Source organism: Entelurus aequoreus, linkage group LG06 (assembly GCF_033978785.1).
Source record: "Entelurus aequoreus isolate RoL-2023_Sb linkage group LG06, RoL_Eaeq_v1.1, whole genome shotgun sequence".
Classification (NCBI taxonomy): Eukaryota; Metazoa; Chordata; class Actinopteri; order Syngnathiformes; family Syngnathidae; genus Entelurus; species Entelurus aequoreus.
In genome coordinates this window covers 21088160-21108159 of record NC_084736.1, presented here as the reverse complement: position 1 = coordinate 21108159, position 20000 = coordinate 21088160, and the positions used below count along the sequence as shown (strand labels likewise).

Sequence of the window (20000 nt, the reverse complement as noted above, 5' to 3'; positions counted from 1 at the left end):
TGAGTGCACCAATAGTTAGCTAACATTAGAGCACCAATTTGCAGCTAGCAATATAACGCACCAGCTGTCCGTGAGTAATACATCAGTTTTCAACTAGCGATTAGCACATCTGTCAACTAACGATTAGCACACTCGTTGTCAGCCAGGGATGAGTGCGCCAATAGTTAGCTAACATTAGAGCACACATTTTCAGCTGTCAGTGAGTAATGCACCAGATGTCCGCTAGCGATTAGCACAGTAGTTGTCAACCAGCGATTAGCACGTTAGTTGTCAACCAGTGATGAGTGCACCAATAGTTAGCTAACATTAGAGCACCAATTTGCAGCTAGCAATATAACGCGCCAGCTGTCAGTGAGTAATGCACTAGTTGTCAGCTAGCGATTAGCACAATAGTTGTCAACCAGCGATTAGCACATTAGTTGCCAACCAGCAATTAGCACGGTAGTTGTCAGATTGCGATGAGTGCACCAAAAGTTAGTTAGCAATTACAGTATCAGTTTTCAACTAGCAGGTAATGCGCCAGTTGCCAGCTGGCGATTAGCGCATATGTCAACTAGCGATTAGCACACTAGTTGTCAGCCAGGGATGAGTGCACCAATAGTTAGCTAACATTAGAGCACACATTTTCAGCTCGCATTATAGCACGCTAGCTGTCAGTGAGTAATGCACCGGTTGTCAGCTAGCGATTAGCACGGTAGTTGTCAACCAGCAATGAGTGCACCACAAGTTAGCTAGCAATTAGAACACCAGTTTTCAGCTAGCGATATAGCGCACTAGCTGTCAGCGCACAAGTAATGCGCCAGTTAGCGATTACCACGCCAGTTGTCAGCTAGAAATTAGCACGGCAATAGAGCACGCTAGTGGTCAGCTAGCAATAAGTGCCTCAACTGTCAGCTGGCGATTAACATGCCAGTTGTTAGCGAGCAATGAGTGCGGCAGTCATTAGCTAGCGGTCAGCGCACCAGTTTTTTCAGCTAGCTATGCGTGTTCCATTTGCCAGCTAGCGAATAACGTGGCAGTTGTCAGCTATTAATGTGTGCGCCAATTGTCAGCATGTGACTAGCGCACCAGTTTTCAGCTGGCGATTAACAGCCAGCTAGCTATTAGTGGCACTATACTGAATAACTTTAATATCTTAGTATTGCACAATGCCAAGGACCAGTCTAATGTAAATGTTATACAAGATACACTATATTGCCAAAAGTATTTGGCCACCTGCTTTGACCCGCTTATGAACTTGAAGTTCCATCCCATTCCTAACCCATAGGGTTCAATATGATGTCGGTCCACCTTTTGCAGCTATTACAGCTTCAACTCTTCTGGGAAGGCTGTCCACAATGTTGCAGAGTGTGTTTGTAGGAATTTTCGACCATTCTTCCAAAAGCGCATTGGTGAGGTCACACACTGATGTTGGTCGAGAAGGCCTGGCTCTCAGTCTCCGTTCTACAAACCCCGTTTCCATATGAGTTGGGAAATTGTGTTAGATGTAAATATAAACGGAATACAATGATTTGCAAATCCTTTTCAACCCATATTCAATTGAATGCACTACAAAGACAAGATATTTGATGTTCAAACTCATAAACTTTATTTTTTTTTTGCAAATAATTAACTTGGAATTTCATGGCTGCAACACGTGCCAAAGTAGTTGGGAAAGGGCATGTTCACCACTGTGTTACATGACCTTTCCTTTTAACAACACTCAGTAACCGTTTGGGAACTGAGGACACACATTTTTGAAGCTTTGCAGGTGGAATTCTTTCCCATTCTTACTTGATGTACAGCTTAAGTTGTTCAACAGTCCGGGGGTCTCCGTTGTGGTATTTTAGGCTTCATAATGCGCCACACATTTTCAATGGGAGACAGGTCTGGACTACAGGCAGGCCAGTCTAGTACCCGCACTCTTTTACTATGAAGTCACGTTGATGTAACACGTGGCTTGGCATTGTCTTGCTGAAATAAGCAGGGGCGTCCATGGTAACGTTGCTTGAATGGCAACATATGTTGCTCCAAAACCTGTATGTACCTTTCAGCATTAATGGCGCCTTCACAGACGTGTAAGTTACCCATGTCTTGGGCACTAATACACCCCCATACCATCACAGATGCTGGCTTTTCAACTTTGCGCCTATAACAATCCGGATGGTTCTTTTCCTCTTTGGTCCGGAGGACACGACGTCCAGTTTCCAAAAACAATTTGAAATGTGGACTCGTCAGACCACAGAACACTTTTCCACTTTGTATCAGTCCATCTTAGATGAGCTCAGGCCCAGCGAAGCCGACGGCGTTTCTGGGTGTTGTTGATAAACGGTTTTCGCCTTGCACAGGAGTTTTAACTTGCACTTACAGATGTAGCGACCAACTGTAGTTACTGACAGTGGGTTTCTGAAGTGTTCCTGAGCCCATGTGGTGATATTCTTTACACACTGATGTCGCTTGTTGATGCAGTACAGCCTGAGGGATCGAAGGTCACGGGCTTAGCTGCTTACGTGCAGTGATTTCTCCAGATTCTCTGAACCCTTTGATGATATTACGAACCGTAGATGGTGAAATCCCAAAATTCCTTGCAATAGCTGGTTGAGAAAGGTTTTTCTTAAACTGTTCAACAATTTGCTCACGCATTTGTTGACAAAGTGGTGACCCTCGCCCCATCCTCGTTTGTGAATGACTGAGCATTTCATGGAATCTACTTTTATACCCAATCATGGCACCCACCTGTTCTCAATTTACCTGTTCACCTGTAGGATGTTCCAAATAAGTGTTTGATGAGCATTCCTCAACTTTATCAGTATTTATTGCCACCTTTCCCAAATTCTTTTTCACGTGTTGCTGGCATCAAATTATAAAGTTAATGATTATTTGCAAACAAAAAAATGTTTATCAGTTTGAACATCAAATATGTTGTCTTTGTAGCATAATCAACTGAATATGGGTTGAAAATGATTTGCAAATCATTGTATTCCGTTTATATTTACATCTAACACAATTTCCCAACTCATATGGAAACGGGGTTTGTAATTCATTCCAAAGGTGTTCTAATTGGGTTCAGGTCAGGACTCTGTGCAGGCCAGTCAAGTTCATCCACACCAGACTCCGTCATCCATGTCTTTATGGACCTTGCTTTGTGCAGTCATGTTGGAAGAAGAAGGGGCTCGCTCCAAACTGTTCCCACAAGGTTGGGAGCATGGAATTGTCCAAAATGTTTTAGTATCCTGGAGCATTCAAAGTTCCTTTCACTGGATCTAAGGGGTCAACAAGCCCAACTCCTGAAAAACAGCCCCACACAATAATTCCTCCAAATGATTAGGACACCTGATTCTGATCATTTGGATGGGTGGCCAAATACTTTTGGCAATATAGTGTATAAAGGCAGGGGTCTCTGCTTCACCAGTCTAGGGGTCCTTGGCCTGGAAATGGTTGTAGACCCTGACCTCCACATTAATAGTTATGATAATTTTGAAGACTATATATCAACATTTTAGCTGGATGATGTGTTTTTCATTGATTGCCGTGACAACCAAACGACAAAAAAGGTGTTTGCCCCCTGCTTCCCCCCAACAGGCCGAGTGGGAACCGAACGAGAAGGCGTCCAGGAAGTTTTCGCGGCGAGCCAGAAAGTTTGCCATCATCTCCATCGTGACGTGGTTTGCCATCCTGGTCTTGGCGCCGCTCCTGATGGCGCTCATCTCCTACTTGGTCACGCTGCTAGACTGAGACGGACGTCACGGGAGAACACGCAGACTTGTACAAACATGTTTATAGGCTGATATTTATTTATTGTCCACCATGACGACGCTCGGTATAAAACTACAAGCTGGCGACAACTACTTCATAACAATTCCACAATACTGAAGGCAGTAGAGAAGCCAATAAATTAGTCGACATGGCAGTAACGTAATTATTGCATTCTTACTTTATTAATAACTGCCTCTATGTGTTGTGCTTTTATAGAAATAAACGATTTTTATAATGAATGCTTTAAAAAATTGTGGGAGTCACTTGAAGCACGGTAACAAAACAAACACGCCCACAAGTTCAATGTTTACCATTAAGGCCACCTTGTTCGCACCCTGGTCGCTTGGCAACAGCACAACACGCGCACGACAACAGTGGCGCGTCGCAACTAGCGTAATAAATAAGAGCTGCCAGTATACTACAGAGGTAACCATGACGACCACACTGACAGGAAGAACGCAGGAGTAAAAAAAAAACAACACTCCAGAAGGCTTCCAGTGCGGCGATGCGTTCAGGGGACATTAGGGGGGGGGGAGAGAAGATGGCGGTCAAACAGGTCAACAGTCCACCTGGTCGTGGATCAGCCACAAGTTGAGCTGGTCCAGCTTGGCGCAGAGAAGCGTGTCGGGGTCCGGCGCCTGGAGGGCGGCGGCAGCGTCGTCGTCTTTGGCGAAGCCCCCTCGCCTGGTGCGTGACGACTTACCCACGCCCACCGGCGGCTTCTTTGGCTTCCTGGCCTCGCCCACTTCCAGGAACTCCAAGAAGCGCTTGAAGCGCCGCTGGCCGAAGCAGGACTCGGAGCCGTTGCGTCGACTGAGCGGAACCTCGAAGATTGTCTCCAGCCGGCTGAGGAAGAGACAAAAATGGACTTTCGTGGACTGGAAACACTCAAAACAGTTTCTTAAACATTCACTCCGATATCAGCATAAAAACGGATGATGTCGACTCGTATCTAAAATGTCCTGCAGCCTGTTTACTTGAGCAAAGTTAACATCTAAATGTCCTCCAATAAGCTCACAATTTATTCTATTAAATTCAAGTCATTTACCAGAAGCTAAACATGCTACACAATAGCTAAGCACACAAGCTAAACCAAGCCAAGTTTTTCCCACTGAGGGCCACAGAGTGACAAATCAAAGGATGCAGGGGACAATCAAAACCAGTACAATGCTTAGTTAAATGCAATTTCTGTAGACATTTTGTGTGAATGCTGAAGAGCCAAATCGTAAACTGGAATGCTAACAGTTAGCATGCTGGCCAAATAACGTAAAGTAACAAGAAATACCAGCAAGATGAGCAAAATAATAACATTATGTTAACAATAACATAATACCAAAATATATGACTCTGTTGCGTATACCGTATTTTTCGGAGTATAAGTCGCACCGGCCGAAAATGCATAATAAAGAAGGAAAAAAACATATATAAGTCGCACTGGAGTATAAGTCGCATTTTTTGGGGAAATTGATTTGATAAAACCCAACACCAAGAATAGACATTTGAAAGGCAATTTAAAATAAATAAATAAATAGTGAACAGGCTGAATAAGTGTACGTTATATGACGCATAAATAACCAACTGAGAACGTGCCTGGTATGTTAACGTAACATATTATGGTAAGAGTCATTCAAATAACTATAACATATAGAACATGCTGTACTTTACCAAACAATCTGTCACTCCTGATCGCTAAATCCCATGAAATCTTGTACGTCTAGTCTCTTACGTGAATGAGCTAAATAATATTATTTGATATTTTACGGTAATGTGTTAATAATTTCACACATAAGTCGCTCCTGAGTATAAGTCGCACCCCCGGCCTAACTATGAAAAAAACTGCGACTTATAGTCCGAAAAATACGGTACCTGCTAAATTAGCTAAAAAATATTTCATGCTAAAATGCTAAGTGTAACATGCGTCATGTACCAAAATATACTATTCTGGGGTGAAATGCTAAAGTTAGCATGCAACAAGTACTAAAATTAACTGCGGTGTATACCTACAAAATTAGCTAAAAAAAAGCTAGCATACTAACATTAGCATGCTAACAGATATTATTCGTCAAGTAACAAAATATTTGACGTTGATTTGTATACCTGTAAAATTTGCACCAAAAAAAAGAAGCTAATGTTGCTATATATTACCGTATTTTTCGGACTATAAGTCGCAGTTTTTTTCATAGTTTGGCCGGGGGTGCGACTTATACTCCGGAGCGACTTATGTGTTAAATTATTAACACATTACCGTAAAATATCAAATAATATTATTTATCTCATTCACGGAAGAGACGAAGTAAAATGTCAGCAATCGTCACACACACGTCAACCAATAAGAATTCGGCGGGGTAGGGTCATGGCAGAAGTGCATTGTGGGTCATGGGATGCTAACTGCTATATGCTACTGCCGTAGCTATTAAAATGGATCATTTCTACATTGGCGGTAACTTATAAAAACTGAACAAAAATGGCAACGAAAAGGAAATCATATATTGCAGATTACAAGCTGGACGTAGTGAAATATGAAGCAGAAAACGGCGATCGAGCAGCAGAAAGAAAAGACGCTAGCGGCGCAAACCAGGAGCGACGACGAGGAAGAAGATTTCATCGGATTTAGTGATCAGGAGTGACAGATTGTTTGGTAAACGTATAGCATGTTCTATATGTTATAGTTATTTGAATGACTCTTACCATAATATGTTACGTTAACATACCAGGCACGTTCTCAGTTGGTTATTTATGCGTCATATAACGTACACTTATTCAGCCTGTTGTTCACTATTCTTTATTTATTTTAAATTGCCTTTCAAATGTCTATTCTTGGTGTTGGATTTTATCAAATAAATTTCCCCCAAAAATGTGACTTATACTCCAGTGCGACGTATATATGTTTTTTTCCTTCTTTATTATGCATTTTCGGCCGGTGCGACGTATACTACGGAGCGACCTATAATCCGAAAAATACGGTATATATATATATATATATATATATTATATATATGCACACATATATATACGCACACATACAGTATATATACACACACATACTGTATATATATATATATATATACGCACACATATATATACACACACATACACTACCGTTCAAAAGTTTGGGGTCACCCAAACAATTTTGTGGAATAGCCTTCATTTCTAAGAACAAGAATAGACTGTTGAGTTTCAGATGAAAGTTCTCTTTTTCTGGCCATTTTGAGCGTTTAATTGACCCCACAAATGTGATGCTCCAGAAACTTAATCTGCTCAAAGGAAGGTCAGTTTTGTAGCTTCTGTAACGAGCTAAACTGTTTTCAGATGTGTGAACATGATTGCACAAGGGTTTTCTAATCATCAATTAGCCTTCTGAGCCAATGAGCAAACACATTGTACCATTAGAACACTGGAGTGATAGTTGCTGGAAATGGGCCTCTATACACCTATGTAGATATTGCACCAAAAAACAGACATTTGCAGCTAGAATAGTCATTTACCACATTAGCAATGTATAGAGTGTATTTCTTTAAAGTTAAGACTAGTTTAAAGTTATCTTCATTGAAAAGTACAGTGCTTTTCCTTCAAAAATAAGGACATTTCAATGTGACCCCAAACTTTTGAACGGTAGTGTATATATATATATACACACATATATATATATACACACACATACATATATATACACACACACACACACACACACACACGTATGGTGTACCCCGCCTTCCGCCCATGAGCAGGTGATATAGGCTCCAGCACCCCCCGCGACCCCAAAAGGGACAAGTGGTAGAAAATGGATGGATGGATACATAAATATATATATATGCTAATATTACAATGATAACGATTGTGCTGTGGGCCGTTAAAAAACCGCTACGGGCCGAAAATTCCCCCCCCCGGGCCGCACTCCTGACACCTCTGAGCTAGACATACGTGAAAAGTGTCCTGCTTTGAAAAACTATTACCGGTAGTCTAAATAGCTCATATGTCAATACAGTCGAACCTCGCTTTATGAACAGCGTTCGTAAATAGAACATTTTGTATAGTCAAGCAAATTTTTCCACAAAAAACAATATAAATATGAATAATGAGTTTCAGCCTCGACAAAAGTCCATATCTTAGTGAAGGTTTGTACAATTTGTACACAATATAAAGTGTTATACAGTACTGTATATCAGACTAACATAACAAGGAGATGATGGATTAACTATCTCCTTATTAACAAACTGAACTGTGCTGTGTGTGCTGCTCTGCCAAGATGCACACACACACACACACACAAGTCCCTTTGGTGCCCTCACAAACGATCAGTAATCACAAAAATCCTTAACTTTTAACAACCATGATGCTACAATAATATACACTGGGAAAACAAAATCCACTTCACACTAACGTTGACAGGCAGAGGGTGAGAGTGAGGTGTGTGTGTGTGTGTGTGTGTGCTCTTGAAAGAGACGCCGCTGAACAAGCGGTCGTGTCTTCTCCTGCGCTGTGAAATAAATCTGCTTTGGCATACTTTTCACGAAAAGTCAGGTCTCATCATAATTAAAAACTTGCAGTGGTACGAAGCCTGCTTCCTCAAACTCTTCAACATGAGCAAGCTCAAAATGGCTGCCAGTGGGACACAAAATGAACGAATGAAGCGTCCGTACACACAGACATGGTTTGTCTCCATCTAATAGTTTGTAAATGGAGGATCAAATAATTATAGTTGTATCTTACTTACAGTCTCCAAGGCAGAAGTGCATTAGAAAGTATCCAGTAACAAACGTGTCCGCATCACTCAACCGACTGCATCATTGATTGATTGATTGAAACTTTTATTGGTAGATTGTACAGTACAGTACATATTCCGTACAATTGACCAGATAGGCTCCAGCGCCCCCCGCGACCCCGAAGGGAATAAGCAGTAGAAAATGGATGGATGGATGGATGGAATTGACCACTAAATGGTAACAACCGAATAAGTTTTTCAACTTGTTTAAGTCGGGGGTCCACGTAAATCAATTCATGGTAATCGGTAATTGGTCATCATTTTAACTTCATTAAAAGTCATTAAAAAACAATTACCACTCCACTTCAACCTTAAAGACAGCATAAGTCCATTCCAGACGGTTAATAATAATAAATAGGTTAAAGTTTTTCTTACCAACAATTACTGTGTTTGACTCAATTGACTTAGTCAAAGCTTTTCTAACATTTAACACTACAAAACAAAAGTATGTATTACTCCTGCTGATATCCGATCAATATCAGTATCAGCCAATACTCAAGGCCCCAATACCGGCATCGTATTGGAATTGAAAAGGTTGTACTGGGACACCCCTATTCACCAGAAATGTGTAGTAATATACCCATAGTGTAGTCAGCGGCCATTTTCAAGATGCATACATTTTTTTATTGCCCTCAGTCGATTTTTAAAATAGAATAAGTGCATTATTAAATATAATAGTTATTACACTAATTTGCTTTGTCGGCTTGAGCATATACTCTTGAGTTTATGTATGCTGGCATGGCTGGTAAACACTAATGTAACTGAGCTCACCTTTCAGGAGGTTTGCAGAAGTTCTTGTTGGTGTAAATTTCCTCCAAACTAAACTGCTTCTTCTTAATCCTGGTGTGGTAGCAAAAATAAATGGCAGAAAATAAGAAAGAACGCCGTAGCGTCTGATGATGATTGGGAAAACATGGACAAGATGGCCGCATGAACGCGGGCTTACACACCTGACAGGTTTCGGGAGGCCCATGGGTGTCAGGTTGTTCTGAGGTTTGGGCAGCGCTTTGCGAATTCGAATGCACGACACCTTTCCCCGCTCCTCGTGCTTTTGCCCCACCTGCAAGGAGGAGAATTAGCGCCCTGACCAAGATGGCGGCAACAACAATCTATCTTCATAATGCACCTGGTCTGCCAGAGAATAAGAAGATTTAGCAGCGGGGATTAATAGTGTTGCCAACTTAGCAACTTTGTTGCTACACAAGCTGGCGCCTCCATTTTGTGACATAAAAAGAACGACTTAAAGTGACATAAAAAGAACGACTTAAATAAGTGACATAAAAAAAAGTTAGTTTTTTTCCAACTGCCAATCAAGCAAAGTCAGCGATTATGTCAAACTAGTAGCCACCACTGCCACAAGCAAATTTATGTCTTTTCTCTTCTATTGGATATCACAAAGTACCGGTACTCAGTTTATGTCGACATAACCAAAGAGTGGAAATCAAAACTACACATTTACTTGTAATTGTGGCCATTGTTTTTATTGTATCAGTGCATATTTACATTTTAATTCTTGTTTATGTTATATCATATGCAGTGCATTTGTAAAGTTTTCACAGCGCTTCACTTTTTCCACATTTATGTTACAGCCTTATTCCAAAATGCAATCAATTAAGTCCTCAAACTTTTACACACAATACCCCATAATGGCAATGTGAAAAGTTTTGTTTTTAAATTTTGCAAATGTATCAAAAATTAAAACAAAAACAAAATCCCATGCACATACAGTACAGACCAAAAGTTTGGACACACCTTCTTATTCAATGCGTTGAATGAGCTTCAAGAGGTAGTCACCTAAAATGGTTGTCACTTTACAGGTGTGCTTGAAGCTCATCAAGGGAATGCCAAGTGTGTGCAAAGCAGTAATCAGAGCAAAGGATGGCTATTTTGAAGAAACTAGAATATAAAACATGTTTCCAGTTATTTCACCTTTTTTTGTTATGTACATAACTCCACATGTGTTCATTCAGAGTTTTGATGCCCTCAGTGACAATCTACAATGTAAATAGGCATGAAAATAAAGAAAACGCATTGAATGAGGAGAAGGTGTGTCCAAACGTTTGGCCTGTACTGTAAGTATTCACAGCATTGGCTCAATTGCTTGGATTTACATGACATCACCTCCAGCTCATTAAATGTGTGGTGGTCAAGCCAGCTGTTCGCAATGGGTACTAGGCGCCAATTAGCCTTAAAAAAAAACGCCCTATGCTTGCGTTTTTTTCAGCCGTACAAACCGTTTAAATAGTGAAAAGGATTAACAAGAGTTTCTCGAGAGGTAATCGAGAAGGGTGGAAGCGTGCAAGATTATACAAAAAACGACGAGTAAAAAGAACGCACAAGTTTGCAGTGACCACTTTGTTAAAGGTTTGTTTGATATATTTTTAATATAATTTACTCCTTTAGTACTCCCCGATGAAGTATTATCTTTATATTGTTTTTATTTACATTTTTAACGAACAGAAACCAGAAAGTCAAGGTCAATGATACTTTGTCAGGAAAGGTACTTCTACATCTCCCCTCTTGTTTATTGTGTACACAAATGTCAGAGTATATATGACGACAGGACAAAAATCAAATATGGTGATGATTCAGTAATTGTTAACTTGTTAAATGGATGTATGCCGTCACTCGTGTCAGCTGTTGGGTGCTATGTCGTCAGTTTTTAAAATCTTTTTAACCTGTGTGAGGATTATGATTCCATTTTCATCCAAACGAGAAGATATAAACATCCCATCAATTGGCATCCCAGTGAGAGCCGACATTGTACAGTAAGTGATTGTTTTATTGTGTTTGTAGTTCGTATCTGCTTGTCTAGCACTTAGCATTACTGCTACTGCTACTTATTGGATCTACTTATAACTCCGCTTCTAAAACTTGTAGCTCAACCTCCATAAATTCAGGCTTTTTAAAAATATTACATTCTGGATTATCATCTGTCCCAAAGTAGTAATCTCTCATGAAGTCTGCCATGAGTAGTAGTCGTTGTGGAAGGAAATAGCGAAACTGTGATGCGTCTCTGAAATGAATGCACTGCCGAATGCTTAAACTGAGCAATATATGTAAATATTACACGTGACCCCGAACGGGACAAGCGGTAGAAAATGGATGGATGGATTATGAATGTGCGTGTTACTACATTACATAGTTACTTAGAGCAAGTATACCGGGTATACTGTATAAGTGTGACCAGTAGATGGCAGTCATAAATAAGAGATACGTGTGGACTGCAGGCTGACGGCTGTTTAATGAATGACGCTAGCAAGTACCGGTAAGCAAGCAAGAGTTATAGACATGTCGAACTACCGGTAAGCAAGCAAGAGTTATAGACATGTCGAACTATCTCGTGCTTCAGACATCATTCTACACGACAAAACGGATGAAAACTTGGAAAAGCATGGAGGTCTACAACTTCTTTGTGTGTGGCTGGGTCAAGGACATTGGTATCAAGACACTCCCGAATAAATATGCACCGTATTTGCTCGGGTAAGGAGGATGCATTTTATGATTTAACTTCGCATCTGCAGTCATGTTTGTTGTTGCTGTTGCACACGCCGTTTATGAGTAAGCATGTTTTCCACATCTTTATCAAAATGTATCCATAAATGTATGTAATGAAAGGGGCAGCACGGTGGAAGATGGGTTTGTGCGTCTGCCTCACAATACGAAGGTCCTGAGCAGTCCTGAGTTCAATCCCGGGTTCGTGATCTTTCTGTGTGGAGTTTGCATGTTCTCCCCGTGACTGCGTGGGTTCCCTCCGGGTACTCCGGCTTCCTCCCACCTCCAAAGACATGCACCTGGGGATAGGTTGATTGGCAACACTAAAATTGGCCCTAGTGTGTGAATGTGAGTGTGCACGTTGTCTGTCTATCTGTGTTGGCCCTGCGATGAGGTGGCGACTTGTCCAGGGTGTACCCCGCCTTCCGCCCGATTGTAGCTGAGATAGGCTGCAGCGCCCCCCGCGACCCCGAAGGGAATAAGCGGTAGAAAATGGATGGATGTAATGAAAGCTTCATTTATGATTGCTGCCCTTGGTAAAAGCCTAACTCTTTTAGGTTTTGCTAACATTTGTTTCTTTTATTTAGACCCGCCGAGTTGATGCTTTTCGAAACACTCGTAGCAAACTTGTTTAAGAAATAAAAATAATATCAAGATAATACTTAAATGGGAAATAATAAATGTTAAATGTATATCACACAAACCCTTAATGGAGTGATCACTGCAAACGTGTGCATTCTTCGACTGTGCTCCCTTGGACTGGGGAGCGTGCTGCTAAATGTTGCACTCTTCCACCCTTCTTGATTACCTCTGCAGCAACTCTGAAGAAACAGTTATCCTTTTCGCAATTAAAATGGTTCTTACAGCCGAAAACAACACAACCATAGAGCATTTTTGTTCGAGAAAGTCTAAATGCCACCTATTACCCGTTGAGAACAGACACTGGCTTGACCACCACCAGTATTTAATGAGCGGGATAGAGACAGGGCTGCGGAGCTGGCGCCGAGCGCCGGGACAAACAAGCTTTACAGTGTCTTGGCTGAATGAGCAGGTATCAACACCGACACCTCGGTCTCCTTGGACGTATCCTCGCTCATCCATGCGGACTTGACACTGGCCGAGAGTTGGTGGGCGGCCGAGGGTGGAGTCAGCTCTCTTAGTTGCTTTGTTGGGTCTGCTCCTGTCTCTGGCCATGCTCCCCCCACCCCAGCAGACGATGGCGTGGAACCAACACATGTGTATATGATATTTTTTTAGTTTTGTTTTTTTGTTGTTTTACTTTTGTGGATGTGTGTAGAAGTGCTGCTTGCATCAGCTCTGCTCTTTTAATGTCTTTAATGTCCTTTGATGTTTTCTTCTTATACACATATTTATGTGTGCTATGGCTATGAGTTCTTTTTTCCTTTCCTCTCCAGGGGCCAAAGCTTAGTCTGAATTTTTCTTACCCCCCAACGTTTAGCTGTTTCTGACCTTTTTTGTAAGGGGCCCCGGAAGTTGGCAGACCTGTCAGCGATACTGTTCTGTCTCCCTGTAATGTTTGTCTGCTCTTGAATGGGATTGTGCTGAAAATCTTAATTTCCCCTTGGGTATTATTAAAGTATTTCTGATTCTGATGTGAGCCGGACGTGATGTCATTTAAAACCAAGCAATAAACAAAATTCCCATAAAAGTGCAGTTCCCCTTTAAGTATATTTCAACTATATTGACATAAACAGACCTTTTTTTTGTAAAATTGGACACTTTGGCTCTCAAATTTTAAGTCCACCATGTATGTCGACGTCAACTTTTAGTGGTTACTTTGAGTAATAACAACATGATGGAGCGGGACTTGACGATTGGGTCCATATAGACAGCTTGTCGACATGAACATGTTTCATTATATAAACATGATTATTAAATGCATCTACCTTGAGTTCAGAGTCGGACAGAAACTTTTCTTCTCTCAGTGCTGCTTCGTCAAACTCCTGACTGGAAGAGCTGGCGTCCTCCTCCTCTTCCTCGCTCTGATGTCTCCCGTCAGACTGCAGCACATTCCCGCTGCGGAGAGACGCCACGTTTACGTCATGGCACTTAATAAACCTCGTCATGTGACACATAGAAGAAGAATGGTACCTGGTGCCGGCGTCTAGGGTGCCACAGGTGCGACTCATGAGTAACGGCGAAGAAGAGGGCGTGTGGCTTAATATGGCGGCCTCGCCCCTCCCCGAGAGAAAGGCGAGGGGGCTGGAGAGGAAACAGGAAGCCAGCAGTGTGAGGGAGGAGCTGGGGGACAGGCTGTGGGACGTCAGGTCGTATGGGACGGAGCGCCTGGATGGGTACACCTCCTTCCGCAGGCACAGGGGGGCGAGCTCCCTCTCTACCTCCATGCTGCCCACCGTGTGGCGTCGGGCCCGACGCGAGCCTTGGAGAACATGAGCGAGGACGGAGGCGTGCGCAGGCAGCTGCTGGTGCGACCCAGGAAGTGGGGAGCGGGTCGCGGCGTAGAGCGAGGGGATCTCCGGGCAGGAAAAGCTGCGCAGTAGGTGGTTCCGGCTTTCTTTGGGGCTCACATACGTCGGCAGGTCCTCCGTGGTGGCCGAGTTGGTCCTGTCGGCGCGACCCGGTTTGGAACGCCGCCAGTGGTGATCCGCTCGGGGCTGCTTCCTGTTCGCCCTCCTTGCGCTGGTCCGTAACCTGGAGGCGCTGGAGTTTGGATCATCTGCCTCCTGAGCGTCACAGGAAGCAACATCAATGTCGAACATCTCGCTACATTCTGAGTGGGTTCTGAGGGACGGAAGATCCGACTGTCCGTTCCCTTCAAACGGCGTCATTTCAAAATAAAGTGGTTCCGTGGACATTTTAGATTTAGTTCTTTTGCTTTGGACGTGGCTGAGCTGTTGAATCCCGTCTGAGACGGAACATTCAGAACAATTCTTGGCTTTCTTGACGGCCAGACTGCGGGTCGTGTTTCGCACGTGCTCAGAAGATAAGCATGCGAGTGCGTCGGGCTGCGACGAGATGAGCGATTTGCGTTTGCGTGCATTGGTGTTTACATTCTTGCCTTCGCTCACTCCCTGCAGCAGAACCTGTTGAGCGGGCGTGACTACCGGGTCAGCACCGACGTCGGGTTCACAGAGGTCGCCTCTCGCCTTGTGCGTTCTGCACACGGGGCCGGGCTTCATCTTCCTGTTGCCGCCGCCTTTCTGCTTGCTCTCGTTGCCGACTGGAAGCAGAGAGTCCACTGAGGTGGCTCCTGAGGCACTTTGGGCCGGCGGGCCTGATGCTCCATTCAGTTCTGGCCCACCTTTTACTTTCCGCTTCACTCTCGCTGCAACATTCCGTGTCCTGGCGGCAGGCTTGAGCATTTCCTGTCCGTGTAAAGCTGCTTCTGCAAACACAACTTCCTGTGTGAGCGGTGCCTGTCCAACGAGCTCGACTTGATTTTTGGACTCTGTCGGGCTTGAAGTCACCTTCATTCTTTTGATCTGGACCAGGACTTTGAAGTTACAATTGGGTTTTAGCGGTCTCTTGGACTGCAAAAGGCCAGAGTTGGTTGTGGCGTCCTTCTTAAGTTCCACCCGGAGCAGGCTTTTATTTTTTGGGATCTTCACATGGTCATGAAGCACGGACTCACAAGGAAATGAGGGTGGAGATATTTCAATGTTATCTTTACTTCCGGTTTGCTTCCTCAGCCGGGCTTTTATGAGCCCAGTTTCTTCGAGTACCTCCTCTTCCTCCATGACGTCGGCCATCTTTACAAAGGTCTCCTGTGCTGGCAGATGGTTCGTTGGCGTGTTGCAGGGTGAAGGCACTTGAGTCGTGTGCTCTGGTGAAGCTGATGAGTCCACGTTAAACAATCTCCTAGAACACTGGGAGTCACTTTTTGGGTCAGGTTGATGGACCTGAGTGGACAAACTCCGCTTGGGAGCTTCTCTGTCATCCTGCTCGATCAGCGCGTGCAGAAGAGGAATGCTTTTGTCTTTGAGGAGTTTAACAGGACTCATGACTATTTCGGTGAAGGTGGCCATCTTGGACTTGAAGGACTGAAAAAAAGGGTTGACCCATCCCGCAGGAGCCGAAGCGGTCGCGTTGTGCGGATCCAGGACGGACACGGAGGAGGCAGGAGCGGCGGGTGTGGCCTCCAGCCTCTCCGCCAGACGTTCTTTGTGGAACACAGTTTGGTTCTCTGTAGGGATGCTTTGCTGCTTCTCCCTGGAAGAAAAGATGGAGAAGATGAGGCTCAAACCCAGCAGACAAGATGTCCAGGAAGATGATCTCACTTACGTGTTTTGGCACTCTGCCGCAGCACTAAAATCACTTCCATCCTGCAAAATAAACTCAGTTATTTAAAACTATTATTGTGTCAAGTCAAGCTCATGTTGCAGTAAATTGAATGATGTGGACACGTTTGTTACTGGATACTTTCTAATCCGCTTCCGTCTTGAATACTTTGTATCTGCAATTAATGTGCGACTATAATTATTTGATACTTGTTTATAGAGGTGAGAATCTTTGGGCACCTAACAATCCGATTCCTATTCTTGAGGTGATTCAGAATCGATTCTCGATATATAAAATTTGGTATATAAATTTGACCAAAAACTTCTCATAAAAGCTACAAAAGCTCCTCTTGGCTGCTGACGTAGGACTTATACTCGCAGTGTTGGCTTAAATGTCTTTTAAAAAGTTTTTAAAAATTTATTTATAAATAAATATATATATATATGTTTTCAAAATATACATATTTATTTATAAATAAATATATATGTTTTCAAAATATATATATGTATAAATTAGGTTATAAGATATATACTGTACGTATATATTTTTTCAACATACTGTACATATATATATATATATATATATATATATATATACACACACACATACATATATATATATATATACACACATACGTATGATTTTCACATTAGTTATAAAACATTTATATTTTCATACATGATTAAATACAATAAATAAATAACATTTACTTAATAAAATAATTGTAAATATATATATATATATATATATATATATATATATATATATATATATATATATATATATATACACACACACACAAATATATATATCTATATTTTTACAACATATAGAATGTCTTTAATAGATAGATAGATAGATAGATAGATAGATAGATAGATAGATAGATAGATAGATAGATAGATAGATAGATAGATAGATAGATAGATAGATATTCAAACCAATTCTCTAAAATTATCTATTTAGAATTGGAATAAATAAAAATCGAGTAGACGTTAACTGTCTAGCTTTGCACAAGTAAACAACTGCAGGACTGCTTGTGTAGGAGTCTAAATGCTGTTTAAGTTCATTTACGTTTTATGGAAGGTGCTTTACGTTTATTCAGCCAAAATGGGACTATTTACTTTATTTGCATGCTTAGAATAATTATAAGGTATATTTCATTTGTAATTATTACATTTGTCTAAATAATTTGATGACGTAACTGTTTAATTGCATATATGGCGGAAGGATCTGTGTGGTAAGAGGGTTTTGGACACAATGTATTGTGGGTAATGGCAGTCAGGTATGGGGAATCGAGCCACAGTTTTTTGACCTCACTCTTACTTTTTCTTACTCTTACTTTTACTAACTCTTTTTTACTGTAACAAACTCGCTTCATTTTGCCATTCATTTGTTCCCACGTCGTTATTGTTTTACGTTTTTGAATGATTGAGTTCACAAGTAAATGATACAAAATGAAGAGGAGCGTCTGGAGTTTTGTTTGTTGTTGCCGCAGCAAGCGGGAGCAGGAGAAAGTAGAGGAGCGTCAAACTAAGGCTTCATTAAGAATCTACAGCTTGTATCGTACATGATATCATACATTTTACATTTACTTGTCTTTTAACTGATCTCGGACTAGAGCTGCAGCAATTAATGAATTAATTCAATAAGAAAAATATTTGATTTATAGTCTGTTGCTTTGATTTATCGTTTAATGAGTGTTACGAATAAAAGTTGATAAAATCCGGACCATAGAGTGCCCACGACTTTAAATCTTCGGACATTTAGCTGTTTAGACAGTTTAGCTGCAACCTGCAGCCCTGTACCAGATCGATATCTGATAAAGACACTCCTAGTTTTTAGGTACGATTTTTAAAACTATTAAAGCGATTTACACAAAAGCTGAGCTGTTTTATGTTTTCCATTACTGCGCCCAAGGTATGTAACGAACCATCATTATAGCGTACCTTACACTCCAAATTTCCATGATTAATTTACTTCCAATCTTGAATAAAATAATGTTAGGTATTGGCAAAGAGTAAATAAATAAAACATTTAAAAAAACATATTACAATTGAAATTACAAAAAATAAAATAAAAAATAACCATTCCCGTGGTTTATCCCCCATTTACGTGGACCCCGACTTAAACAAGTTGAAAAACTTATTCGGGTGTTACCTTTCAGTGGTCAATTGTACGGAATATGTACTGAACTGTGCAATCTACTAATAAAAGTTTTAATCAATCAATCAATTCCTTGTGCTATGTTTGTTCCGTAAATATGTTGTTTGTGCCGTAACGGTTTTTAAGTTATTCTAAAATACATTTTCTGACTAGTGACGTCATTCAGCCCTCCCAACCCCACACCTTCATTTGTTCTATAATTTTTTGGGGCCTACAATTATAGTTTGTATGTTATTAACGTTGTATTATTCATAACCAGCCCCACCCACCATGTCAAAATCTCCCCAAACCTGCCTAAAACATTTGTACTGCAAACATTTTTTTCAAAGTGTTAAATTGTTTGTTTTAACATGTTATAGTTTTTACATTAACGCTTTATAGTTTTTAAGTTAGCGTTTTATCATTTGTATGTCGTTAACGTGTTATAATCCCCCTACCTCGTTCAAATCTCCCCAAACTTGTCTTAAACGTTTGTGCTGCAAACATTTTTTTCAAAGTGTTAAATTTTTTGTGTTAACGTTTTATAGTTTTTATGTTCGCGTTTTATCTTTTTTGTCGTTAACGTGTTATAACCCCTACCTTGTTCAAATCTCCCCAAACTTGTCTTAAACGTTTGTGCTGCAAACATTTTTCTTCTAACTATTATAGTTTTTATGTTACTAACATGTTATTATTCATAACCAGCCCCCCAACCATCTCAAAATCTCCCCAAACGTGTCCCATTTGTTTGTGCTGTAAAATGTTTTTGTCTATTATAAATATTATAGTTTTTATGATATTATAATGTTCTTATTCTTACCCAGCCCCATAACATAAAAACTAAAAGTTAGACCAAAAATATTAGCAGCACAAATAAATGGGACATGATTGGGAAGATTTTGACAAAATGCGGGGACTGGCTATGAATAACATGTTAGTAACATAAAAACTATAACAAACAAAAAATGGGACAAGTTTGGGGAGATTTTGCAGTCACCAGTCAGGAAATTTATTTTAGAGTAAATAAAAACCATAACTGCACAAAATAAAACGTTTACGGCACAAAAATAGCACAAATGAACAGCAGTGTTATTTACATTTTTGCAATGATAAGGGGGCCAACTTCACACAGGTTTTTCTCCAATGAATGAAACATTCAGACAGCTTTGTGTTGCTGTATAAGAAATGCCAAGCACCTCCAAGGCATTCAAACTTTAACATTTTAAAGAATTTCAAGCGCGCCTGGAAAGGCGAGATAAGCGATGCAAACAGTGTCATTGAGTAAAAGCGGCGATCTTTGTGCTAGCGGGTCAATCCCGAAACATCTCAGGGGCTTGTCCGTGTCGGATGCGGCAGACCATGAAGGAGGATTAAGCGCCACCCAATTAACCCCTCGCCATGTTGACACACATGGTTCCGTGGGCACAGCTGCTCCGCTCGGGGATCAAACGGCTGCAGATTTAAGACGTGGCGGCGTGCAGATGGCAGACGACGGGAAACAAAAGACAAACAAACTGACCTGCTTCTCATGTGGACATGTGCTGTCGACCCTGGGCTGCTTCGACACTTGCACCTAAAACAAACACAGGACATCAACGACGAC

At 41.3% G+C, this 20000-nt stretch overlaps 2 protein-coding genes across 3 annotated transcripts in view; one reads left to right on the top strand and one right to left on the bottom strand.

Annotated features, from left to right (window-relative positions):
* Positions 1 to 3969, top strand: part of LOC133651952 (transmembrane protein 265-like) — a 9038-nt gene extending 5069 nt beyond the window's left edge. Inside the window, exon 3 of the mRNA XM_062050229.1 lies at positions 3562 to 3969. Within this exon, the coding sequence (XP_061906213.1) occupies positions 3562 to 3714 (153 nt within the window). The 3' untranslated portion in view covers positions 3715 to 3969. The remainder of the gene's footprint in view (positions 1 to 3561) is intronic.
* Positions 2628 to 20000, bottom strand: part of prr14 (proline rich 14) — a 25105-nt gene continuing 7732 nt past the window's right edge. The window contains exons 3-9 of one of the 2 annotated variants that reach the window (XM_062050221.1): positions 19917 to 19970; positions 16256 to 16296; positions 14105 to 16183; positions 13900 to 14029; positions 9448 to 9557; positions 9269 to 9337; positions 2628 to 4581 (exon numbers count right to left, since the gene is read on the bottom strand). In XM_062050221.1, the coding sequence (XP_061906205.1) occupies positions 4293 to 4581; positions 9269 to 9337; positions 9448 to 9557; positions 13900 to 14029; positions 14105 to 16183; positions 16256 to 16296; positions 19917 to 19970 (2772 nt within the window). In that variant the 3' untranslated portion in view covers positions 2628 to 4292. The remainder of the gene's footprint in view (positions 4582 to 9268; positions 9338 to 9447; positions 9558 to 13899; positions 14030 to 14104; positions 16184 to 16255; positions 16297 to 19916; positions 19971 to 20000) is intronic. The other variant, XM_062050220.1, reaches the window with a different exon arrangement.